The sequence below is a fragment of the Anabas testudineus genome, chromosome 23 (assembly GCF_900324465.2).
Source record: "Anabas testudineus chromosome 23, fAnaTes1.2, whole genome shotgun sequence".
In the NCBI taxonomy this organism is placed as follows: domain Eukaryota; kingdom Metazoa; phylum Chordata; class Actinopteri; order Anabantiformes; family Anabantidae; genus Anabas; species Anabas testudineus.
In genome coordinates this window covers 13,837,787-13,863,850 of record NC_046631.1, presented here as the reverse complement: position 1 = coordinate 13,863,850, position 26,064 = coordinate 13,837,787, and the positions used below count along the sequence as shown (strand labels likewise).

The 26,064-nt window shown below is 36.8% G+C and overlaps 2 protein-coding genes and 1 long non-coding RNA gene across 5 annotated transcripts; 2 read left to right on the top strand and 1 right to left on the bottom strand.

The window, feature by feature from the left end:
* Positions 1-6,490, top strand: LOC113163813 (leukocyte surface antigen CD53-like). Its single transcript, XM_026362804.1, has 9 exons — positions 1-487; positions 1,843-1,908; positions 2,480-2,605; positions 3,234-3,308; positions 3,455-3,550; positions 3,639-3,739; positions 5,022-5,127; positions 5,430-5,513; positions 5,801-6,490. Exons 1-9 carry the CDS (start codon positions 428-430, stop codon positions 5,921-5,923), a joined length of 837 nt encoding a protein of 278 aa, XP_026218589.1. The 5' UTR covers positions 1-427; the 3' UTR covers positions 5,924-6,490.
* On the bottom strand, positions 1,915-25,739 carry LOC113163815. 3 transcript variants are annotated; one of them, XR_003298942.1, is made up of 6 exons: positions 25,620-25,739; positions 24,420-24,514; positions 14,031-14,222; positions 3,709-3,829; positions 2,453-2,599; positions 1,915-2,363 (listed from the first exon to the last, which is right to left on the bottom strand). It is a non-coding gene; the product is annotated as an uncharacterized LOC113163815 (long non-coding RNA). The 3 variants fall into 3 exon arrangements; XR_003298944.1 differs by lacking the exon at positions 3,709-3,829; XR_003298943.1 differs by lacking the exons at positions 14,031-14,222; positions 24,420-24,514; positions 25,620-25,739 and adding an exon at positions 11,389-11,847.
* On the top strand, positions 15,487-23,233 carry LOC113163814 (tetraspanin-7-like). Its single transcript, XM_026362805.1, has 9 exons — positions 15,487-15,733; positions 17,141-17,197; positions 19,528-19,647; positions 19,812-19,886; positions 20,165-20,260; positions 20,583-20,687; positions 21,088-21,120; positions 21,216-21,299; positions 21,937-23,233. The coding sequence occupies exons 1-9, from the start codon at positions 15,674-15,676 to the stop codon at positions 22,027-22,029; spliced, it is 723 nt and encodes a 240-aa protein (XP_026218590.1). The 5' UTR covers positions 15,487-15,673; the 3' UTR covers positions 22,030-23,233.
* Positions 25,740-26,064: the final 325 nt, after the last annotated feature.

Sequence of the window (26,064 nt, the reverse complement as noted above, 5' to 3'; positions counted from 1 at the left end):
AACTCCATCTCTCATTAACTCCCTCCTAGTTTCCTTCTTTCCTCTCCTGTTTCCTTCAGTCTTCTTTCTCTCCTGTCCTCCTCTGTTACCTTTTTATTTCCTCTCCTCTCTTTTCCTACTCTGTCCTTTGTTGCTACCTCTCGACTCATCTCATTTACTCCTATCATTGTTTATTCTCCTCTCCTGGTTTCCTACTCTCCTAACCTCCCTTGTTACCTCTCCAGTCGTGTCCTCTCCTCATGTCCTCCTTCACTTGTTTTCTTCCTCCTCGTACAGCTGATTTCCCAAACTTGGTCATGTTCTTCGTTCTGCAGCCAAACACTGAGCTTTAAACAACATCCATCATGGACACACACACACACTCTCACACACACACTCTGCTCTGGTCTTCACTTGTTTCTATTTTAGCTCCACTCTCTCAGCGGTCATGGCTCGCTGCAGGAGTTACTTGCGAGGACTCTCCATCTGTGTCACTGTGTTGCTGCTGGTAAGCTAACCGCTAATCTCTAAGTGCTAACAGCACGTTTGTGTTAATTATGACGATGATGAGCAGCTAGAAATAAGATTTACAACATTTATTGAGGATGGAATAAAATGCGGTTGAATCTTTTGTAAAATGACAATAACCTGACAATAATCTACATAATCTAATAATCTGCTCATTACACAGAACAGTTACATCATTAATTTAAAAGTTTTTGCAGAAGCAATTTTCTACATTAAAGCATTTATACACTAAGTTTCTCTTTTAATTGTGAAAACTGCATTAGGGAAGAAGTAGTCAAGTGTATTTTCTGATATTTATATAAATTACTCAGTCTGTGCTCATACACATGTATTGTAAGATTTTGTAATTAAAATATACCGATGATGATAATGATTAAGATGATTTTACTCTATAAAAGACTCAAGTTGCTAATAATAATAATATATTTTAAGTATCATATGCTGATGACACCTCTTTATTTCTATGAACTGTTCATTTAATTTCTGTGCCAATGTTAGTTTTTTTTTAATGAATTTTAACTTTCATTAATCATCATTAAATACAATCTTTACTGCTACTACCAGTCGTTAATCATACCAGGATCAGTGCAGATGCTGGTAAACGTATTGTTTTGGTGCTATCTGAGGTGAAGGTCTGCCTAAATTAGTTTTAGTTAAGGTGTTTATGTTATTACGATGTGCTGATGACACCATTCTGTACGACCAAATCCCTAATGACAGTTTTTTATTTTTTGCATTTTGGTTGATATTGTTAGTTGCTTGTCAGGCACATTTAAAGATTTTGCAATAACACGAATATCTTCATTGTCCGGCATAAACAAAGTATTTGTTCTTGTCATTCCAATACTTTTGGTTGGCACTGAAGAACAACGAGTAGCAAAAAAGACCAGTGCAGTGTTGTTATAGATATAACAATTATAAAGTAATTTAGACACAGTTTACCTATTTGTCAAACATATGACGAGTTTACTTTTAAAATACCAGTGTTACATAAGGTATTAATCTAATCAGTCAATCTTTGTTTAGGTTTCTTCTTCCTTTCCTCTTCTTATTTTTCCTCTTCTTTCCCCTCCCACGTTTTCCTCATTATTCTTCTGTAATTTGCTGCTCATTTTCTCCCCTCAGTGAATCCTACCTTTAACTTTCCTATTTTAAAAGGCTTTACTTAGATTCTGTAGGATCTGTGTCACATTTAGTTCCTGCATCAACTTAAAGATCCATAATGAAGCAAAACGGAATAAAAAGACTTAAACACTTCCTCCTCTGTGAAAACCAACCAAACAACAGTTCACTGCTACTTTTCCTCATATATTCTTCTCCAATATAAACCTGCAGGTGTCTGGTGTCGTGATGATCGGTGTCGGGTTTTCTTCCATCGACGGCAACACACCCGTTGCTGAGGTGATTCTGTGTGTATTTACTGGTCTTCATTGTCATCTGCAGCCTGTTACTAAGCACTCTTGTTGTTCACATTATAGGACAGGAAATAAATACTTTGACAAATATATGAACAATACATTAAATGCATAAAGACAAAATATCTTAATATCATAAATATCAAATATCTTGATGTCTCTCCATAAATATTTTATCTTTTGAAAAGCTGCTCAGTCAGTATTGATTTGTCACCTGACATTACCAACAAAACAAAATGGTTATAGAACTGAATTAGTTTAGGCAACTGAGAATATGAAACTGCAGCACTAACACTAAAAGCTAATTTAATGTGGATGCAAAGTTACTTTCCTACATCTTATTTTGTGTTCAATAAATTCCAGGATCAATTATTTACTGCTGGTCTTTCTTTAGATGTTGACTGTATTGATGTTGGCGCTGGTTTAGTTTCTCCTCTCAAGCTGAAAGTATGAAAAGTGAATTTAGTTTCTAAATCAGAGCTAAATCTGTGAAACTAATAAACCTTTTTATCAAAGGACTAGTAATTTACCTGTCCATCTCTCTCTTTCTCTCCCAGTTGTTTGACCAGTTGTCCAGTAGCGATGGTTTACTGGTCCTGCAGGTGTTTGGTCCAATCACAGTGATATTATCTGTTCTTGGCATCTGTGCTGCATCTTTGGATCTCAAACCTCTGCTGCTGGTGGTGAGATAAACACAAGCAAAAGAAAAAAAGGTTTTCATTAAAAGCTGTACATTTGTTTTATTGTGATCTGTGTTAAGACAAGTCCAGATTTTAGCTTGTTTTCAGAAAAGAGAGACAGCGAGCTCTCTGTGAAAAAGATTTAAATAACCAAACACTAAAATATATTTCCCTCCATTATCTAGGTCTTTATTTCACCCTGTCTAGATTGGTCCTCTTCACTTGCCTTAGCAAAAGTACTTCCTCAGGTCTGAGGTCTTCAGATTAGGGTCTGTAACTGTTCCTCACTCCAGACTCCAAACTAGAGGAGACTGTGCTTTTAAATTCTCTTCTGTTAAACTCTGGACCCCTTTGTTTAGTCTGGCAGTTGCATAGTGACAGTGTTTACACGTCCCCCATTAGTCTATTATTTTTAATCTTTTTTGAGATGTCAGATCTAGAATGGTGAACATTAGATATCGCCCTCGCTGCTCTCTAATTATTAGCCATTGAATGTTCGGTCGACCACTATTATGAACTTTAAACACCTACATCCCCCCCTCTTGGCTAAAATGAATACACTCCACCAGGAGGTGTTAGACATACCTTTTGGTTCAAACACACACACCTAACCTGTGATAATCTTTTGCAGTTTTCTGTTTTGATATTCGTGGAGTTTGTGGCTCTGATGGTTGTTGCCTCACCGCTGGTTCAGGTTCAAGCTCAGGTAACACTATTAATCTGTAAAATCATCTTTTATAGTCCTACTGGTGCCTCACTGAGGTTGGATGGTAACCACACCATAATAACAATAACTCTGTTGTCTGTCATGTCTCCTAACTGCTTGTATCCACCGTGTTTTCTGTTCTGCAGCTCGACAGTGAAGTGGACAAGGTCTTTCTGAACGTGACTCCCCTGCACAGAGCAGAGCCTTATATCCAGAAGGAACTGAACAAACTCCAGGCCTCGGTAAGAGACATAATGAAGTGTACTTTTGTACTTTACTAGTCAGAATTACACTAAAGATAAATTTCATGTGATCATATCTAATGCTCAGGACTCCTGTTGTGGTTTGAGGAGTTTTGAAGACTGGGAGAATCGACCTCCTGACTCCTGTTTTTGCACACCTCCCATTGCTGCCTCTGGCCCACAGCCAAGGTGAGAATGTCCAGAATCAGCTTTAGATTTGTACAGAAGTGTTGTGATTCCTAAAGAGTTGAGAGGTTCAGTCTGGCCCGCGGGATAAATCTGAAAGTGAAAAAATGCAATGAGACATAAAGTAGGATTTCTGAAAAATAAACTATTCCTAAATTGTTCGCTAGGGGCGCTAGGGTGTTTTAGACATGGAGTAGCTGAAAAAAGAAGAAGAAGAAAAAGACGAAACAATTCTGAGATAGACACAGCTAATGTTCAGTGATTACTACCATACATCTACTTTTGTACTCGCCTTCGCACCCTCATTAGCCAAAATGTCTTTCTCAAAAAGGAGAAAACTTCACTACAAAAAAGTTTGGTATGTATTTTTTATGTGTTTCATGTATAAATCTTATATTTACAGGCCAGGTGGTTACTTTCTATCTTATACATTTCAAATGACCACCAAGTTTTGAGAATTATTACACATGTAGAGTAAAAATAATTCCTATATGTTAAGTTAATTTAATGTTGAAGTTCAATAGGCTACCATATTTTTCAAATCTAAATACCTGTGACATTTGTGTTTTGTGCCTTTTGTACAATCACTGTGATCAGTTGTAATGCACACATGTAAATGATAAACTGAAGCAAACTGCACGTTTTTCTTGGGAAATCTGACTTTCTTCATAATGTGTTTTGTAATAGGATAGCTCATTGAATAAAAAAAAATATCCTAATGTAATTGTACTTCTTTCCACTAAAACAAAGGGGAAAACATGAATTTATTGTTACTTATAACTATGATTTACCTCGATTTTAATGGTCCGGCCCACTTGACATCAAATTATACTGTATGTGGCCCCTGAACTAAAATGAGTTTGACACCCCTGGTTTAAGGGGTGTTTGCGTCTCCATTAGTAGGTTTCAGCAGTCAAAGATTTCACATGGGAAGCATTAACAGTTTGAGTTTGTAGAATATGTTTATAGAAAAAAAAATTAAAAATTTAACACAAAAGCATGGTGAGAACAGAAACATGAAAGATTTTACATAAGTAGCTCTGAGCTTCTAGAAGCGTTTCACTTCTTTTTAAAGAGTTTACATTTTTGTTGGACAGAAAGACAAATTCTAAATTAAAATTTGGATCTAGGGAGATGAAGCAAGTCAGCCTTTCTTCCAAAGCAAAATCCCTGTGGGATTAATAAAGTTCATTGGAATCTAGGAAATATGTTCTTGTGGTTCTGGTCCCCAGTCATGCTTTAAAAATATATCTTAGCTTCTGTTCTTCTCTCTTTTGGCTTACAGCTCTGGGCCTGGTAACTCCAGCACAGAGGGGCTATATGAGCTGGTGGGCAGCGACCACTGTCCACCAGACCCACAAGTTACAGAGAAATTATGGGTTCACTCCAAGGTAAATAAATTTGTTCATCTCCTTAATTCTGAATTACTCAACTCTGCTGCATTTCTGTTAGTATTCCCCTTATTCCCCTATCTTTTGTGGTGTGTAGCTGATTAAATCAATTTATTTGAGCGCTGCGGTTTCAGCAATTTGCACTTGCTTTATATCAAAGTTCTGCCAACAAATACTTATTGACTAACTGTCCTATTTCACCCTGACTTTTGACATCACAAGAGGTTTTCCTAATCACCACAGTGAGGAGAAAACAAGCCATTATTAATATTGAATACTGATCTATGACTTGTTTGTGGCAGCCCTGTGGTCTCATCCTGAAGAGTTACCTGAGCTTCCCCATCAAACTCAGGATAGGAATCATTTCAGCTGTTGCAACTATTACGGTAATAATTAAACAATGTCTTTATTTGTGGTTTGACTATTATGATCATCTCTTGTGAGAAACCGGGGTTCAAATCCTGGCTGTGGACCACCTCCAGTAGGTGTAGGTAGGTGTTGTACCTCCCTTCCACCAAATGACGAAATGTAGGTTTCTAGATGAGTTTAAATTAATGGATGTACATAAGGAGTTTCCAGTAATACATTTATAGAGGAGTTCTGACTTATATGTAAAAATCCTCCATGTTAAAGACTGAATTACATATATTCTAATTGGGCAAGTGTGTTGCAGATGGCAGCCATCGCTCTGTGTCTGGCTCTGGGTCTGGAAGAATACTGGAAGACGCCTCCAGTAGAAACGACAGTTGACGACTTCAACAGAGTGAAATTCGAACCCAAACCAAGTCTCACCTGACCCCTGATGTCTGCCCCCTGAACCCAAAAGGCACTGATACACAGAGCTGGTCACAGTCGTAAAAATTCAATATAGTCACAGTGTTAGGTTTAAAGGGATCTAAAAACATTCATATTTCTGTGTGATGAGACAGTTACACAATAATCACTGATCTAAGTAATAGTCTAAATGACTCTAAATCTCAAAAGGTAGTACCAACTTAGCCGTGTTATCAAACAGAAAGGACCGACAAATCTTTGCAGCCATTTTTCCATAAACTTCACTTACACTCCAGATTCAACACCTCTCTATTTAGCTAAAGGTTATTTTGGCATCTGACACTGGGAAGGGGTTAAAAACGCCACTATTGAGAAGAGCTTGTGTAGTTATTATATGTACTATCAATCAGATGTTTTAAATTTAATATGATATTTAAGTGATTTGTGGGTGATTGTGTGTAAATCAGAGTCAGTAACAGCAGCAGTTATATCAAAAGACTACCAGGGCAAGAATCTTAAAAAGGAGGAATAACTACTGGTTGTGAAATGTTTGGCTTTATAAATAAAGTTTACTCATGTTTACCCATAATCCTGCATCGGTTACGTGTGTGATCTTTAGTTGTAGTTTCCACTCGCAGCCACACGATGGCTGTAATGTGATACTGATGAAGCTCAGTGTTTGGGCAAATTCCTCCTCGGTTCTCCACAGCTTCACATTATACTCAAGATTTTCCCCTTTTCACTAATCTCTGAAGATGTCGATTTATCTGATCTAAGTCTACATCTTTTGAACAGTAATCCAAGTCAAACCATCTGCGAAACAGAAAGAGAGGAAAAGTCTCTTTAAAGCTGCTTTTTAGTAATAAATCACAAGATAAAAAGGCGGGGAAGAATTCACCCACTGTATTTTATTAGTCTGATTTACAACTAAAGCTGTCAAATACATTTGTAGCTGTAAAAACAAAAGTACAGTATTTATTTTGAAAAGTAGTGAAGCAGCCACTCTTTCACCAAATTAAGTTTATTTATTTAATAATACATTATCTTATTGTGTGTAAACAAGCCAAACTTGGTCTTGCACTATAAACGAAATTCAAAATCTAATAATGGAGGTTAAAGAGAGCAGAGTTGCGATGAAATGGCTAGAGGAAGAAATTACAACCAACATCCTGGCTGCTGTTTATTTTTATGTTACCGGACCCTGTGGTTAATTTACTCGACTGCTGTGTTAAGTTTTTCTTTTTATGTTACTTTTACTGCACTACATTGATACCGTATACTTTATCCCATTGATCTGACAGACTACAGTACTTTTTAGATGCAGTTATCTGATCTACTCATGTTGTTATTGTAATTTCCAGGATATCGAGGTCTTTCTGGAAGGCTGAGTGTCAAGGGTAGGATTTCCTGTTGCAATTGTCAGCCAACACTCTTGTAATTCCTATAGGAACATTGTATACCAGCACCCGACGTGTGTCGTCCCAAATCCTGAAATTCTTGTTGCAAACAATGGGCGCAGTGTGGACACAAAATCAGGCTAAACGTGGCAGCTGGCCTCTTTTTTTACTAAGATATAGTTGCTGTAGCTCATCAAAGTGATGAATGACCTCTTCCACCAACACCTTTGGATTAAATTTGTTTTTCCACTTACACTGGTCATTCTCCTATCTCTCAGTGACAAACACCAGTGAAAAATGCAAAATATGGAACATGCCACCACCATGTTTGTTCCTGTTTTTTTTTTTTTTTTGTAGATCACCGGCTAGATGTATAGGACTGCGCACAATTCAATAGTCGCTATTTGAAAGTTGCATAATTAAGTACAATTCCAGGATATTGTAACTGCTAAACAATGTGCAGGGCAGTTTCCTTGTGTTCTGTGTTTTTGCACTGCATGCAACATTTTGGTGAACTGACACACTTTTAAAATATTCTGTGGAGAATAGCTGACATGCAGTGAAAAGAGAGAAATGTGACAGAGGCTGCTGCATCTAGATCTATTGCAATTGCTGAAAGCATCGAGGTGAATTAGATTAAATATGAAAACAATATAACTTCAAGTACAATCTGAGACAAAATTAAATGATTTCGATGGAACTGTTCATTCAGGTGATTGAGGGTAAGTCAAAATGTCAAGTCAAAAAAGAATTAAATAAATGAATAAATAAACAGACAAAAAATTAACAGAAAGAAAAGCAAAATGACTACATAACAATGCAGAATGAAAGCTGAACAAATGAAAATGTTTAAAATGACTTAGAAATGTCAACTGATATAGTATAGATAGTTCAGGCTGTGGGGCAATCCTCCTGCAACAAAACTCATTGGGGAAACCTCTCCAACCAACTCCTGCCCCACTTATCTTCCAGAATATAATAAATAAAATGTACTTTTATCACTGTACACTGTAGCTTTAAGATTTCCCCTTTATAAAACTGAAACACCCAAACTGGAAAAACCCAACAGACCAAGAGATAAAGTACACAATAGTATTGGGTGGGCGTTAACTTTTGGCCCCCACTGTGGATTTACTTGAATCTTAAGACAAAATGTTATGCTATAACCTTCAATTAACAACAGGTTATGCAAATATGGAAATCAAATTTTGTTTCAAATTTGCTTCTCCCAAAACATCATTAGTTTTACACGAATCTGATTTTTGGGGGGACAGTGTATTTGTTATCAGCATTAGGAAAATTCAGTTGTAAATGCAGAATGAACACATTTAGATTACATTAATCAATTAAATCAGCAATAAGATGAGACAGAACACATCTAGGCCGTACTGCAGAGGGAAGTGTAAATGCCAATATCTTCCAGTAACAGATCACATGTTGATACCAGTGCAAATGGAGCCTTAACCGTATTAATGTTATAAAGGGAAACTAGAGTCTTCTGTGACATGTCCCAGAGCATAAACATATGACCCATAAAGCAAAATGAAAGTGTGTCAGTTAATGGTTTAGAGAGATTTCCGAGATACTTTTGGGGTTTTTATGGGAGTTGGATGATGGACTTTGTTGTTTGACAAAAGTCACCACTTTTCTGAGAATTCTTTTTTGTTACCACATGGTAGGTTTCCACTCAAATATGTGGGGTGATGTAAACTATATATTCCATTTGACCTACTTTCATGTCACAGAATCAACAGCATTTACACCTGGTTGCCGACAGGTTGCGTCTTTCCCAGCATTTAAAATCTATAGATTTGGTACCAGCATGAATATCAGTGGAAGCTCTGGGAGCCACACAAGCCTACAAGAAGTAATCCTCCCAGCAGGTTTCTGCAGGGAGTGGCAACAAACAAAGAGACAGCTTGTAAAGCTTCTGATGCACACATGAAGCAACGTAGAGACATGACCTTTAGTTTTTTTCTTTCCTGTAAGTGGATTCTTCAGTAAAACATCTGAAATGAATCCAAACAATCCTCTGCGGTATATCTTCTTGTCTCTACATGTCGAACGCATGAAAAGGTTCCGTGTTACAAACCATGAGAAAAAGTGCAACTCCTCTTCTCTCAGCTTTGTTTCCACATAAAAGTCACAATGGTTCTTGAGAAACTATTTTAACTTAAGTGATGTTTGTTTACTGTATAAAACATTATCAGCTATTTGATTTTACAAGTTGTTGTTTTTTCTATCTTCTTTCTTTCTGTCTGTAACTTAGTTTAGCTTGCTATGAAAGTTTCACTTTGTGCCAAGATAATCCAAGTTCTTATGACACTTTCTTTGATAGTAAAGTATCAGCTTCAAAATGCAAATATATGCAAATGTCACACTGTCAATGAGTGGTACTGAGAGATGTGGTACAGATGGGTACCAAATCTTGCTTACTTGGGCTTTGAATATTTTCTATTTTCTGCCAAAGCCAGAAGCTTCTAAGAGATTTTATCTACCTAAAACTACATTTAAGAAGGTTGTTTACAACCTAACTTAACTTGCTGTACACTGCAGAAACCATACTAGGCATCAGGGCCAAACATGAGTAATCCACACAGACAGATTTAACAATCTACAATTTCTCACAGATTGAATAAAGTTTAAAATATATATATATATATATATATATATATATAAAGGATTTAGAGCTTAGCAGATTTCCTCCGATAGAGCCAATTTGTTTCTGTAGGTTCTTAAACGTATTGTGTATTTACAAGATTGTTTGTTGTCACTTTGGCTGAAATCAAAGTAAAAACTCACTTCAGTTGCACTTGAAACCCCCTAAAGTGGGGTATAATAGATCTGTGCTGGAAATGCATGAGTATCATTTTCTCACCTGCAGCCGTTTTCGTGGCAGCAATTTTTAACAGCCACCAGCCAAACCACAAGTCTGTTATTTCAGAAATGAAAGTGTATACACTATTAAGATAAAAGTTCTGTGAGTAAGTGATATGAAAGTGAATGAATCTACTAACTGTACTAAGCTAATCTTAAAACTCTGATGTTATTTATATTGAGAGCTCCGTTGTTGTTTTAAACAGAACGCAAAGAAGGTTCAACGGTTTTCAGAGAGCAGTTAACAACAACCACAAAAAGATGCTTAAAAAAGTAGCTTCAGTATCTGTTTAAAGTCTAAGAATCTATAAGGCAACAGGATTTCTCTATACCATGGTATCACTGTGTTTCTTCTGCCTTCTTTCTCCTTTGCACTTACTGTCTCTGTTTATTTGTCATTCTTCACGGTAAAGCTGATAAATTTGTTTAAAAATAAACTGACTAACTTCTTTCTAAGGGTTTGTTTGATTACTAAATGGTAGTCCAAGTCACAAAGCGTCACATCACCTACAAACCATGGAAATCCTCAGTGAAATTAAAGTCTGCTGAACCATTAAAAGTGAAACTGACAGTTACTTCTGTGGAAGTTACAAAGCCTCAAATACCAAAATGGGGCAGGTGAAGAAGAAAGTGGAATTTTCTCACACTGTCTACAGTAACTGTACAAAACGTTAGAAAGAGACATTGCACAAGCACAGCAAAAACAAGTCTGAGTAGTAAAACTAAGACTGACAAACCACAAATCACAGAACCTGTTTTTCACCAAAGCTGTGTCAACAGAACTGACAAAAAACATTAACAATTTGTATGTTAATGCTTTAACTATGTGTAATATTCAGTTAATTTTAATGGGATAACATATTAAAAGCTCTACTCTTTTAAACTTAGTTCATGATTTATTTATTGCATTATTGTCCATATTTTTGATTTTGAACCTGTCTGTAGCCAAATGTTTTGCATGTTCACCTGTTCTGATGTACACTGACTAAAGGACTCTCATGGTTACATGACCAAAAATACTAAATTAATTCACTGCCTGAAGAGGTTATGTCTGGTGTAGGAGGGAGTTTTCATGATGTTGAGGATTTCATGAATTTGCTTTGCTAATAATTTTTTCCTCCATGTTCTTACTGTGAAAGACTAAGGCAGATGCTGTCAATAGCAATAGCAATAAACTGTACAGTTTACTAGAGACAGGTGCAGGCAGACTCACCTTCTTCAGTCAATGCACGAGGTGCAGGTATTGCTGTGATTTCCTGGAGGTCATAAGAAGCCCAAGAGAGGTTCTTTTGTTGTTGTTTTACATCACACTGGTAGTTCACCAACACTCTGTAAGCTTCTTAAGCTTCAAGCCTTTCATTGCTTTAACTTAATGATCCAGTTGGGAATTCAGAAGTTGCCCACAATTCAGTTTTTACAGAATATGTACACAACATACAAAAGACCTCAAGTTTACTATCCATCCGCTACATATCCAACCACTACCACTGGTTCCCTGACAGAAAGGCTGCAGTTTGTCAGGCTGGGAAAATGCATCTTCGGTAAAGTGCTAAGCAGCACTGGGGCTCCACAGGGGACTTTTTGAGTGTTACCACATTCAAAAGTACAAGTGATGATACCGCATTTGTTGCATGTATCACTAATGAACAAGAAGAGAACTGATAAGATCCTTCAGTGACTGGAGTCACAAAAACTGCCTTCTACTGAACACCTCCAATTTATTTGATCTTATCTTGAGAATTTGTCTTTTCTTAGAAATCTGTTGGAAGAGGCTACAAATGTTTTACCAAACTGCAGAGTGTGCAGTTTTATGCTGCAGTCTGCTGAGTGGGCAGCTTTAAACAGACGTAATCAAGGCGGCGGGAGAAAGGGGAAACACACACAGAAAAGATAGAAATCATTCTTGTTCAATTGTCATTCTTTAGGTTTGGTGATTTTGAAATTTGGATTTCAGTTGTTTAAATAGCTTACTCCAGCAGAATACGAGCAATCTGTACTTCCCAGTTTCATGAACTGTAGCGTTGTTTTGCATTAGGGAAATTGGTATATAACTTCTCCTTTCAAAAACGCTTTGGCAATAAGAGCCCTTATAGCTCTGAAACAACCTCCACATTCCACATAAGTAGGCAACCACTGCAACTACGCTGATGATTCAGTTCGCGTATGATGCAACATGCTGTAGAGCAGGGGATTGCCAGAACAAGAAAGAAACAAGGTGGTGAAAACTGGTAAAAATGTGAGAAGCTACAAGAGCAGCAGTAGCTACTGAACACAGGCTAAACACAACTGCATCATTGCATGGGAGGAATAGGAAGAGACACACTACCAATTACCACTACCAAACTAAAGGTGGCAGAAAATTACATGCACTTGCACTAAGCACAGGAAAACTTCGTGATTGCTTCTGATTTACGTATCACCAAAGTGGGGATGAAAAGAGTATTCCTAATTTCAAAAAACTGGAATAAGAGGATTTTTTTAACTAACAATAATTTCAAACACACTGCTTCTTAAAATCCTGCAAGTAGTCTTGAACAAGCAAAAACTGAAAACCACTGATCTGCCTAACTATAAAGACTTCAGAGATATACGAAGTACACAAGCGCTTATGAATAATGACATGATGCAGTTGTTGTCTACACAAACATGTTGGTAAGGAGCAAGTATAGCAGTGCCCTTGGAGCTAGTTAGAGTTAGGACTAATTAAATGACATGTCCATAAATCCCCAAGAGGCCTTAGACTTAAAATATGTTTGAATCTCTTTATCCTTTGATAAATGATAATGTGACATAACACACTCCACTGTCCACATAGATAAAAATTGTAATGTAAAACATTCTGACAATGACATCCAGTCAGGATTCTAGACTGCATTATTTAATAATCAATTTCCAACTCACCAGTATAACCTTAGTACAGAACAAATAGTAACAGATCTATTTTTGGGTCCCATCACACCAGCATTCTTGCTCCAATTGTACCAAATTTAATTTCTTTACCAATCAAATATGATATAACCAATTTTATATAACATTAATTTAGGTTTTGGATCTATATGTTAAAATACGCTAAGATATGTTAAAGTAGGACTCAAGGAACTTTAGCAATAAATTGTTTTGTCTATTCGTGTGCTGCAGAAACACCACCCTTTGGTCCACTAAACCACAGTAGACACACAGTTGACCGATTATGTAATAGCAGTAAAGCTTAACAGCAAGAACTCAGGTTACATCTGCTTACTTTAACCAAAAAGGGTAGTATTAAGGCCAACTGGCATCGTGGTACTGACACACCTCAACATCTTTAGATATAAACTCTGAATGCAGAGATTTTCAAATACTACACATACTAAAAATACTTTTATATAATAATATTATATAATATTTTGATGCAGACCTAAAAAAACAAAACAATCCTGTTTCAAAATTATTTCTTGCAACATATTTAGTATTTAATAAGAGATAAATGAAAAGGTGGCACGTGATTAATGATTAAATCTGGTCTTGAAGACATGCGTTGAACTTAGTGAAAAGTAAAGGCAAAAACCCTAACCTTTTAAAGGTTCAACTTTGAAACAAAAACTTAACTTTTATGTTGTCATCCATTCACTTTATCTGGAATTTTTTCAGATCCAATTTCACATCTTATGACATAACTTCTCTTCCTGAATGGGAAAAGAGAACCCCCCCCTCGTCATCAACATCTGCATTCCTTCAGACATTACTCAGTTCTGCCCACTGTTACCGTAACTTTTCTTGTTCCCTCCTTTTTTCATGCATTACTTGGATCTGACGTTTACACTTATGAAAAAAGGATTTATAAGCTTTGTTATTAGCAGCTCACAACTCACATACCTGAAGGGGACGTTCCTTTTTCAGTTATTTTGTAAAACACATGTCTCTCAGTGGGGCCAGAAGCAGGTAATTACTTTTTTCCTATGACCTGCACTCTGTTTTTCTACAGTCATGAGGACGGATGGCGCCATTCTACACATATGGAGGAGGTGTGGTCTCCTTCATCAGACCCCGCGTAAACACTTCATAGATCTAGAACAGTTAGAGAGGACAAAAAGCCTTTGTGAAGGGTTTGCAACAGGAAGTTAAAGGCTGTTGGTTTTATATATTTTATACAAATAAACAAACAAACCCAATGATCTATGTATCATATTAACATAGTGTAAATCTGTAAGTCTGATATAGCTCAATAATTTAAGCCATAAAGCAACATTATTATTACATAATCACATTATTTTTTTTAGACCAAAACAATACAAAGATTAAATCAGATCTCATCACAAAGATCTCGTCACAAAATAACAGGAGAAAAATGCAATATTAAAGAGTTTTTTTGAAAATAATAAAGATTCCTGATTTTTTTTTATGTTACCAGTGTCACCTTAAGCCATAATTACAATATTTAACTAATGACTTTGATCACATGTGAGTTCTAGTTTTAAAGAGGAAGCTATAAGTTTCCTTTATAGAATAGTTTTCTGTCACTTGTGCAAAACCATATTTCTACTACGGCAGTAGTTTCTTTACACTTGTAGTAGGTTTCTCAGTTCTTAAACTGTGCATATTATCAAACATAAACTCAGCAACAAAGAGCTCAGCCCCATCTCTCTACTGTGGCAAATGAGGAATGTTAGTTTGATGTGTTAACAGATGTGTCAAATGTGCATTTTCAGTGCAGATATGATAAAAAATGTTAAAAATGTGCTACTATTACTAGGAGTTGCAGTTTCTATACCTGCTTCCTCTCTTTGGTCTTCTGCTTTCCCTTTGTTGAAGGGCAAAAACACATTAACGCCACCTGTTCGTAAAGAGAATTATGTCTTAGTACCACTTTTTGGCCCAGACAAAGGTGACCTTAAGCGAAGCAGCAGTCTATCTCAGTTGCTTTTAGTTCTTTTGTGTCTCAGTTTGGCGTGTCACAGCCTTTAAACAACCTGAGTGCCACACATGGGTACGCAGGTTAGAATGGATAAGGACTGAATGGCTTTCCAGGGGATCTCTAAACTCCCTATCCATATCTCTCTTAACATTTTCCATTCTAGATCATCTACATAGATAAGTTTTTACAAACCTCCTTTGTTGTAGTAAACAGAGCTTTGCATGGAATACATTAAAAGATACATTTCAATTAGAAACTCAGCCTAATTCAAAACCTGCCTCTGAACTCTTACGTCATTGTCCTGTGTTCCTGTCATAAACTGTGTGAAGTGTGTGGTTAGATTGATTGAACCAACCTCCAGAGTGAGTCAGCTCCAATTCTTGGGAAAGATTCTTTTCACTTATTGCATATGCGTGTGTGTGTGTGTGTCAGGTGTTTGGCTGCAGATCGGCTCTGTATTTCACAGATCTGCATTCAACCCTCGCTCATTCACTCTACATATAGTTCATCACAGCATCCACAGCTGCACATCATCAAACATACTGTTACATGAACACAGCTTTACTTCTTTACCTCCTGAGAGCCAATTACTAAAAAGCTGAAGATGGGGAAAATTAATGGATGCCTCAAGTGTCTCTTTGTCTTTTTCAATGTGCTGTTTGCGGTAAGTATGAACTTTTTTTTATATTGGTTGTTTTCTTGTTTTGTCAATTCTTTGTTCAGTCCTTTGAAAAAGTCCACAAAGTAAAAAATTATATGGATTTTCTTTTTTCTTATTTTGGCCGTAGTTATAGGTTTTAATAAACATTAAAAAACATTTTAATTAATGGGCTGAAAGAAAGAACCAAATACTCATTCAGTGAAAGATGGTTTTCTAATTGATTTTAAACCCTTACTAAAAACATAAACGTGTGGAAAAAGTCCAGTATACTTAAAATGATATAAGATGCAAATTGAGTAACAATAAATAAAAACAAAAAAGACGCTTTTTTCAATTATGATTTTATATTTAAACAATCTTAATTATTAACTACATACTGTATATTACAATAAGGAGTAAAGTGATCAAGCATCAACCAAATGTGTAAAGCATCAATCATTTTCAAGAACAATAAGCAGGTCCAGATTTTTTCCACTCGAGTTCAGTAAACACTGGTTTCCAGTAAGAGGGAGACAAAAAAAAAAAAAACCCCACAAGAGCGAGGGGGGGGTAAACAGACAAGTCTCAGCAGCAGCGAACAGGGTCATATTTCAGTCTGACAACCGACCCCCTTTCCTTTGCCCTAATGGAGTTTCTTCCTTTTTTGTCTAGAGCATGTTTTCAGCTTTAACCACTAGAAAAAACATAATAGAAAACATTTGGAGAGACTGTTTTAAGGCTGAACAACATATAAAATCCTTTTTACTTTACAGGAGAAAGTGTATAAATGTAAGGAACCTCCCTTTTTAATGTTGCCTCTTTTCTCTTTCTTTTTTTCCCCTCACACAAGAGTTAATTTCCAGTTAAAATTTTCTAAATCATACAGATATGAACATGTTGGATTAGCAGTATGTATTAAAAATTCAAATATATGTATACATAATGTACTTTTGGCAAGATTACAAGGAATGTTTGGGTTGGGAAATGCACCATTTGCCCCAGGGTATAATGTGAGTCCAGTTCTTAGATCTCTGTCTCCATCTAGTGTCTGAAAAGACATGAAACTCCCACATGAGGAAAAAAAGGGAGCGATCTTGCCCCGAAACAGACGCAATGCCTGGCATAAGAAAACCTCACATCCCCAGACTGAGAGAATCTAATTTAGGTCCTTTTGGGTCATTCTGTTTCTAACTACTGTACATGAGTCTTCTGACCCTGCACCTGTGCCCTGTAGGACCACTCAGTGATCTTTCCATTCTTTAATATTTCATTTTGTGGCTGTTACAAGTGTACAAATACATGTTATAATGCCTCTTAAAACAAATGTCTTCTGGTGTTGAGACTAAAAGGCTCATTTATGGTTTGCTTCAGCCAATCATGACAATATTTATTATTTTACTGCACAAATTAACTAAAGGGATGTGTCCTCAGATTGTCGGATGTCTGCTGATCTATGGCTCAATCAAGTCCACTGCCCACAGCCAACAGGTAAACACCATTAATATTACAATGTAGATTCCAGTTTGTCTTGAATGTGGCAATATATCCTTGGACTATGCTACATCATTATAATGAAATGCAATGGAAAAACAAAATGTGAAAATGGCTCTTACATTGAATGAGTGATGCACTTTCTTATTAAGTTACAACACTTTGTTAAATGTGATATTATCATCATCATCAAGGTTTTTGCTTCTTAATTCTTAACATAATTCTTTCTCTGCTTTTGTAACTCAAAACAAGCATTGGTCAAATGTATTATAAGAACAGAATATAAATGCTGTCAACAGACCCTAAACCAGAAACGCATGTTTATCTTTGTCAGGTCAGCAGTTGCTGCCAAACAGCTTCTGTTTAACAGGATGTCTGTTGGCAGACAGAGCAAATTTACTGTAATTTGTCCAATATCATGGACAAAAATTTTAATAGGAGAGTTTGTGTTGATTTGGAGCAATAAATAATAAAAACAGGTTGGGGGGGAGATCCTCCCTCAAGTGGAGGAGTTTAAGTATCTTGGGGTCTTGTTCACGAGTGAGGGAAATAGGGAGCGTGAGATTGACAGACGGATTGGTGCATCGGCAGCAGTAATGCGGTCGGTGTACCGGTCCGTCGTGGTGAAAAAGGAGCTGAGCCGAAAGGCAAAGCTCTCGATTTACCGGTCAGTCTACGTTCCTACCCTCACCTATGGTCATGAGCTTTGGGTCATGACCGAAAGGACAAGGTCGCGGATACAAGCGGCCGAAATGAGTTTCCTCCGCAGAGTGGCTGGGCGCACCCTTAGAGATAGGGTGAGGAGCTCAGTCACCCGGGAGGAGCTCGGAGTAGAGCCGCTGCTCCTCTGCATCGAGAGGGGCCAGTTGAGGTGGCTTGGGCATCTGTTTCGGATGCCCCCGGGACGCCTCGTAGGGGAGGTTTTCGGTCCTGTCCCACCGGGAGGAGGCCCCGGGGAAGACCCAGGACACGTTGGAGGGACTATGTCTCTCGGCTGGCCTGGGAACGCCTCGGTGTCCCCCCGGAAGAGCTGGAGGAGGTGTCTAGGGAGAGGGAAGTCTGGGCATCTCTGCTTAAGCTGCTCACCCCGCGACCCGGCCCCGGATAAGCGGAAGAAAATGGATGGATGGATGGATGGAATAATAAAAAAAAAAAAAGTTCAATCTTGCGTGATCTCTATTAAAGACAGAAAGAAGACCCTTGTATAATCACTAACTGCCAGCAGTTTAGAAATCCTATATGGTTATGCCATAAATAAATATTCTCAGAGCAGTGAGTTTAATTAAAACAAACTTGAACGTTTCTTTTTGTTTTTTAGATACAACTCTATGCATAATCCCGTATAAAGAATGGGTCTAAAGATAGACAATACATAACAACACAATGTTCAGGAATGTTTAACATGGAGGTGTAAAATTTGGGGTGGTTATAGGTAGCCTACATGTAGTGTGGGATCTGATTTCTTAGATGCAATCGTCTATTCTCACGGCTAACTTTCTCTGCAGCAGGAAAACAGAATCATCAGATCAAAAATATTAACAGCTACATACACAGCATCTCTAGTGTTTCATTATTCTATGAAACCCAATTTTATCCCTTTGTTTTTAACTAATGAAATTGACTTTCCATTTCTGTCCTCTAAGCACACATAATAAGGTTTTAGATTGCCTGCATCCCAACACCCATTTTCAACATTAGATATGAAAACTTAGGCTGTAAAATGAGATCCATATGGTCCTTTGTGCAGTATTGGCCCAGATGAACATTTTTTGTCAGGAAATTACATCTGGAATCTGACACTGAAACTTATTTTATAACACTGTACAGCGGCAAGATAAAAAGGTAGGGTAGGTGGACTACCTGGATTTCAGATAATAATGCTTAGATTTTTTGGGCTCAAATGGTGAAAGAGTGGTTCAGGAACACATAATTTTCAAACAGACAAGTCCAGTCCTTAACCCTGTTGAGAATCTTTGGGATGTGCTGAGGAAGACTGTGTGCAGTGGTCGAACTCTCCCATGTTCTATACAAGATCTTGGCAAAAAATGTACACAACTCTAGATGGAAACAAATGTTGTGTCATTGCAGAAGCATATCTAGACAATGTGTGTATGTGTGCCGTAAAGTTTAAGGGTAGTCCAACAAAGTGTAACAGCGTGTGACTTTTTTGGACGAGCAGTGTATTTGCAATACCCTGCTTTTCTGGACAGTTTATTCATTGAATGTGTTTTGTTCTTCATGGATATTAAATAGTTAGTTGCCTCATTGCCTCACAACGAAACAAATGTAGCTCTGCACTATTTCACTGTTTGTGTCGTGTTGAGCAGATGTCTGCATTTGGGGGCCCAAGCCTGGGTTGGAGTTGGGTAGTGGCCATTGGCGTCCTTGGCATCTCCTGTCTGGGAATCTACGCCGGTTTGTCAGAGAAACCAATTGCCCTCAAAATAGTAAGTACAAGAGTGCATTGCATACAAAACTAATAAGAGTCAGCTTTCGAAGTTAGTTAGTTCTGTTGGGTAATCAAGCCACTTAATAAATCAAACCAGCTTATTAATTAGTTATATTAATAAATCAGGATACCCTATTTTTATTCAAATTGTTTCATGTACAGTTTGCAGGCTTCATGGGGATTGGAATGGTCATCATGATGATCTTTGGCATCATTACTGTTGTCACAAGAAATAAGGTAATCTACCTATCCAGTTACCTATATTTTGATCTATTCTCATGGCAATTTTCATCTTCATATCAGAAATCAAATTTTACTAATCAGAGTAAACTATTCGTTTTTTGAAGCAGTCACAAGTAAACAGAAACAAAATTGATGGCAAGGTCTCTCTCAAGCATCATGCTAATTCTTGTCTTTTGATTTGTTCTTGATGCTAATGCTGCTCTATACCGGCTTAGACCATGCTGTCTGGTCAATCTACCTTGATCTTACTACTGTTCACTCTCTCCATGCAGGTCAAAGACAACTTTCAGACCATCGCAGCTGATGTGGCAAAGAGCATTAAGGAAGACAAGGATTTGAAAGGGATGCTTGAAGCACTGCAGGCATCTGTAATGTTCTCTTTGTACTACTAACCTTTAGTCTACCTAAACAATGCTTCTAGTAGGCTCTTCAAGGTTGAATATTTTCTAGTGAACAGTGTGAGGGTGTCTTCCTGTGGCATACAGAAAAGCTGATGATAACATTCCCAGTACAAACTACAAAATGAATGATCTCCTTTAATAATCTCTACAATTGAGCTAAAAAAAACCCTAAACTACTAATTAGTACTTAAAGTCATTGAAATTCTATTAATTTCTTGCTTTATCTGTGGTTCTCTTCCATTTCCCATTACTGAATCACTTACTACCATCTGTTGTCATGTGCTTGCAGGCCCAGTGCTGCGGAGTAGTGAAGCCTGAAGACTGGGGTAATGAAATCCCTGACTCCTGTGAATGCAAAACTACGTATATGGGAGTGTGCAGATCCAAACCTCAGGTTGGTTTTAGAATTGGGTTAATAACTAGTTTTGTAGGAACAATAAAAAAGCTTGATGGGTAGGTATCATTGAAACTATTTTTCATAATGAGTTCTCCAGAGTTATTCTAAAGAGCCACACTTAAAAGTGGGGTGATGTCATTAGAAGCAACGAGAAGCAATCAAACTAATAAATGGGTACAGTGACTCATCATTGTGTGCATATTCTCTTTAGGAAGTTGCTAAACTTTTCTGATGCACCACTCTTAATGCTTATGTCAAGGTTTCACATTATTTGAATGTATTCCATTTTATTTAAAAACAATTCTTCCATCTGTCTAGTATCTACAGTATTTTTGTTTGTTTGTTTTTGACTGCAGATTTATAATTTATTGTGGCTATATTATGCTCTTTCCTGCAGGGAATGAACGGTCCAACACAAATTTATAAAAAGGTATTTAATTAAATAGTGACCCAACCAATTAAAATACCATCCAATCTAATCAATGATGTTTTCACCTGACCATCTGTCCATCTTCTATTCTGCAGGCCTGCAGTGATTTCATTCTTGACGTACTGAACCTCGTCTTTTCATTAGCCATGGGCTTATTCTTTGCCTTTGCTGTCACTGCAGTAAGTTAGGCAGTCATTTTCCCTTGTTGCTGTTCATTGTGTTCAGTTAATGGATTATCTATTTATCGTAACAACAGGGAGAGCGTGAAATAAAAATCATATTTAATTTTTTTTTAATTAAAAAATGTTATGTACAGAAGAAAGTACATGATCAACTATGACTATACAATTGATAATTACTTTGCCTGAATCACTTTTCTACACTTCTGACAAATCAAATTTAGATTTAAATTCTTTTGCATGTGTAGAAACTGTGCAGTTTTCATCACTTTAGTCAGAGGTTGCCTATTTTGAAGGATGCAGTAACTATGTCGCAGTATTTTATTTTCAATGCAACATGAACATTAATCTTAATTTAGTTAAATTTGCTACTGCTTGGGATGAAAGGTATTGTTTTATATAGGTCTTAAATCATCACCGTGACATCCTCAGCCAAGTAATCAGAGACTAGTCTCAAGTCCAGATTCTAAGCGTTGCATTTTAAGGCCTAATGAAGTCAGTGTAGTTACCAACAGCAGTTAATAAACATGATTAGACAGATGGCTGTTTCACTGGCGTGAACTCAGTATTTTGGACAAATTTCACCTACCTGTCTCTCTAACTGACCACCTGTCTGTCTACATGTGTGTCTGTCTAGCTGCTAGGCCTGCTGATCTCCATCCTGATGATCCATCAGGTCAAACGACATGACAACGCGGGAGGAGCATCTATTGCCATGAGGGGCTACTGAAGTGAACCATCCACCACTGGCCTCTGACCTATAATCACTGTACTAGGAGGACTCAGTGGTCAATACATGACCTCAAGTTTTTATACTTTTTAAATATACATATATTTCTGTCTTTTAAGAGGGGGACAAGGAAAGCAGAAGGCACAGGGACCATGCGGGAGGCTGCAAGGACTTATTTGTCCAGCAGCAATTTTTCTTCAGCTTTCTATTTTAGAAAAGATTCCCTGAATAGCACACATTTATTTTTTTATACCTTTATTTGATGTAATGCAGGATTGTAGTAGTCTTACGTAACAGAAATTTTTTTTAACTTTACCTGCTCCATGTCTGACTGTAGCTCTGTTAACCCAAGGAGGTTAAAACATCCATTTTTACCATTAATTGTAACAACAAAACAACAAAGCTGTTGTTGTTAATGAAACAAACATTAAACGCATGGGCTAGTGCACCACCATAAGTTTAATTGGAGCATCTATTGGCTCGACAATTGCCCTTAGGATTTCAAGTGATATCCAGAAACAGTTTGAAGAATATTCTTCTCATGTCTAGAGTAATATTTAATAAAAATAAATAAATAAGATAAAGCTTTATTGTCATTGTACAGTCACTAAAGCTTTATCTTATATCTTTTGTTTTTTTAAATATAAGTGAACCATCTAAAAAAACAAAACAAGAAATAAAAAGTAGGAATAGTATATTAAAAATTACAAATACTGGTCCTTTCATTATCATCAGCACATACTGAAGAAATTAACAATGTAGTTGAAAAGTTCCACAACATCCTTGCGTTAAAATGAGCAGGTCAGACAAGCACTACTTCATACTTCATACAATATTTTGTTTGAAGTACCTATGTAAAAGCCATTGTATGAAGTACCTATGTAAAAGCCAAGTCCAGTACATTTTATTTCCTACAGAACTTACATACACAACAACAGCAATTAAGGGTGCTTCACATCAGTATAAAATCAAATTGATTGATTTTATAAAAACGAAAAAGCACTTAAGTCATAAAAAAACAGAAGACTCCAAAGGAGTCTAGCATGAACTGATTTGTCATAAAGACCTGATCTCATATGGCTAAATGTCACATAACAACCTGGCATTTTCTCTAGATAGCAGGCAACGCTGGGATGCTGGAAAATGGAAATTGCAGCATTTAAACATTTAAAGCACTGAGATTAAAACTTACTGGATTAAAACAGTTGTGTTGGTACAATTATTAATGTAGAAGCCATTCTAAGATATGGTAACTGTTTTATTGTTATTATTGTTATTATTAATAACATGACTGCTCTACCAAGTGAGCTAACTGCTGCCCCACAGATCACAGTTAAAATTCAATTAATATGGTTTATTGTGAAATCTGCTTTCATTTAATTTTATACCAACAAGAGCTTATCATCTTGTTTTGTACTACTACCTAAAGTTTTTTGCTTAAGTTCTGCCATTTATATTAAGATGTAATGGCAGCCAACTGAGAGGTTAAAGAGAAGGTAGACTTAGCAGAAAGGTCATAGCAGAAAGAGGAGTATGAGGGGCGTGATTAAAGAGTTTTAAAGGTTGAGCATAGGATATAGAGAGACCTTAGTAGATCTGAAAGAGACTCTGGTGCCGGTTTGCATTTGGATTTAGTGTGGTAAAAAGGGGGTCAAACCGAGTACTCATCATCATCATCATCATCATCATCATCATTATCATCACTTCTACTGTCATGGCTGATGAAAGAGAGATTTTAGAGGATGTTTGTGTTTTGGAAACAGGATCAGAGGGTCAAACAGTGAGTCTAGGTAGCATTGAGAATGGCAATAGCTCAGCATTCAGTTTTCAGAATTTTACTCCAATCTACAGTATTTCAAATTAAATGTTGAAAACCACATCTCCTGACTGAATTTTTGATTCTGTCAGAGTTAGCAGATAGAAATAGAGCCACACATCCATCTATCATTTTAACCACTTTTCATGTTTAGGGTCATAGGGGTGCTGGAAGCCATTCCAAGCTGTCATTGGGGGAGAGGCTAGAAAAAGATTTATTTTCATTTTCTGGCACATGCACTGACCTTGCATGAATGCAGTTTTGCCTGCTATAACACAAGGTAACTGTAATGTCAAGCCATGATTTGGCCACTGCAAAGTGTCACAAAGTGTGAAAAATGCTGCACATCATTCTCACTGAAGGGATGGAGTAGATTTATGTTATTTACCAACGTCAGATTTAGCTTTGCCAGAACCTAGTGATTTATCACTTGCTGTAGTTCCTGCTGGAGCGCTTTTGAACTCTTACTGCCTTCAGTTCTCACTCATTGTGAGAGCATGAATCTAGTGTATGCAAAGAGCTGTTCAGGGTTGAGGTCTTTAAGTACACATTAATGTAGAAAACAGAGGTGTACCTGTTGATGAAGCAGTGACATCATCTACTGGAGTCTCTGACGATGCAGCCGGATGGGAGTTGTCCACAGCCATGAAATCAGCCGTTTACCTTCCTCTGGTAGCCACGTTTTTAAATATGAAAAGGTAAAAAAAACGCTTTTTGTAAAGCATGTAAAAAAATATATAAAATATAAAAAAAGAACTGAATATCAGGTATTTTCAACAGGAAAATTTTGAATAAACAAACTTTTTTTAATTATCTCAATTGTGGTAATAGAAAAATATATTTTTACCTTTAAAAAATGTATTTATACATCTAAGATACAATCTGAGTACAATAATAACCTCTACCAAAGTGATGAAAAGTGTTTACAAGCTCATCTATGACGCACAGTCGAGGTGGTATCACGGCTTGGGCTCGTGATGCTGCTTCTGGAACAAGCTCACTAATATTTAGTGATCATGATGATAGCAGCAGCAGAATAATTTCACAGGTGTACAGAAACATGAAACTGTGATGCTGTTGGTTAGATACTGTAGAAGTCTGGTCCAGATTTGTTAGGAAATGTTAGTAAAATGTGTTGTTTCCTACAGACTGTGAAACAACAACAGCACTCAGTAAAAGTGGAGCTAAGTTTAATTTAATTACAAATATACATCAGAATGTTAGAAAAACCTAAAACTGCAAAATGTAATAAATAAATAAATCACAGACCTTAACATGTAGTTGGTATCAGACCACTGAAAGAACTGAAATAAATACTTAAATAATAAATGACACTAATTCTAAATATGTTGATTATTCACTGTCTGTTATTGTGTTTAAAGCTAAAGAGACGTTAGCCCTTAGCATTAGCCAACAATGTTGATTATTAAAGATAAATCACGTTCACATTAGCATCATGTGGCTGGTAAATTCTAATTAAGCTGGTAAATTCAGATATAGTATCTTACAACTTTTCGTAACTTTATAACTTTCTTAAAAATGTCCATCTTATCTTTTGTAAACATATTTAGAAAGTAATAACTCAAGCTAGCTGCTAATTGGACCAACCGTTAACTAGCTAGCTAATGTGTTGTTAGCTAACTTTACCGCTAATTGCTCGTTAACCACTGAAGCTAATGTTGACTTAAACAGAGAAATGTTTAACCTTACATCATTTAACGCAGTTATGAAAGTCATTCTGTTCTCTTTTTGGATGTTGGGAATGTTTTAATACCTTAATTGACGCTAAAGTGTGTAACTGGCCCCGTCTTCAGGCCGCGTCTCCCCGTTCTGCCGGTGTTACGTTGGTCCACCTGGCAGGAACCAAATCAGCTGAACAAACAGGGGGGGTCTGCGTGAGCCGGTCGGATTTATAAACATTAAAAACACAATTTAAACATACACAGGAGCGCATTTGGTCACTAATGTTGTAGGATTAAATCCAATGAATACAGCTGCTGAGAAAATAATATTAATAATAACAATTTGATCGAGCACAAAAGTACAAAAACCCCGCAAAATATTAACTTGTTTCTAGATTCCACTTTTAAATCTGCACCTGACCTCAACGTCACAAAAATACTACAATATACTATAATACTACAATATACTATAATACTACAACATACTATAATACTACAATATACTATAATACTACAATATACTATAATACTACAACA

What these genes read in the sequence shown, in the direction of transcription:
- LOC113163813 (XM_026362804.1), top strand. Translation starts at nt 428, where the DNA reads ATGGCTCGCTGCAGGAGTTACTTGCGAGGACTCTCCATCTGTGTCACT. An exon ending in TCAAACCTCTGCTGCTGGTG is followed by an intron (nt 2,606 to 3,233) that starts GTGAGATAAACA and finishes AATCTTTTGCAG; the next exon opens with TTTTCTGTTTTGATATTCGT. An exon ending in AATTATGGGTTCACTCCAAG is followed by an intron (nt 5,128 to 5,429) that starts GTAAATAAATTT and finishes TGTTTGTGGCAG; the next exon opens with CCCTGTGGTCTCATCCTGAA.
- LOC113163814 (XM_026362805.1), top strand. Translation starts at nt 15,674, where the DNA reads ATGGGGAAAATTAATGGATGCCTCAAGTGTCTCTTTGTCTTTTTCAAT. An exon ending in AACCAATTGCCCTCAAAATA is followed by an intron (nt 19,648 to 19,811) that starts GTAAGTACAAGA and finishes TTTCATGTACAG; the next exon opens with TTTGCAGGCTTCATGGGGAT. An exon ending in CTGTTGTCACAAGAAATAAG is followed by an intron (nt 19,887 to 20,164) that starts GTAATCTACCTA and finishes CTCTCCATGCAG; the next exon opens with GTCAAAGACAACTTTCAGAC.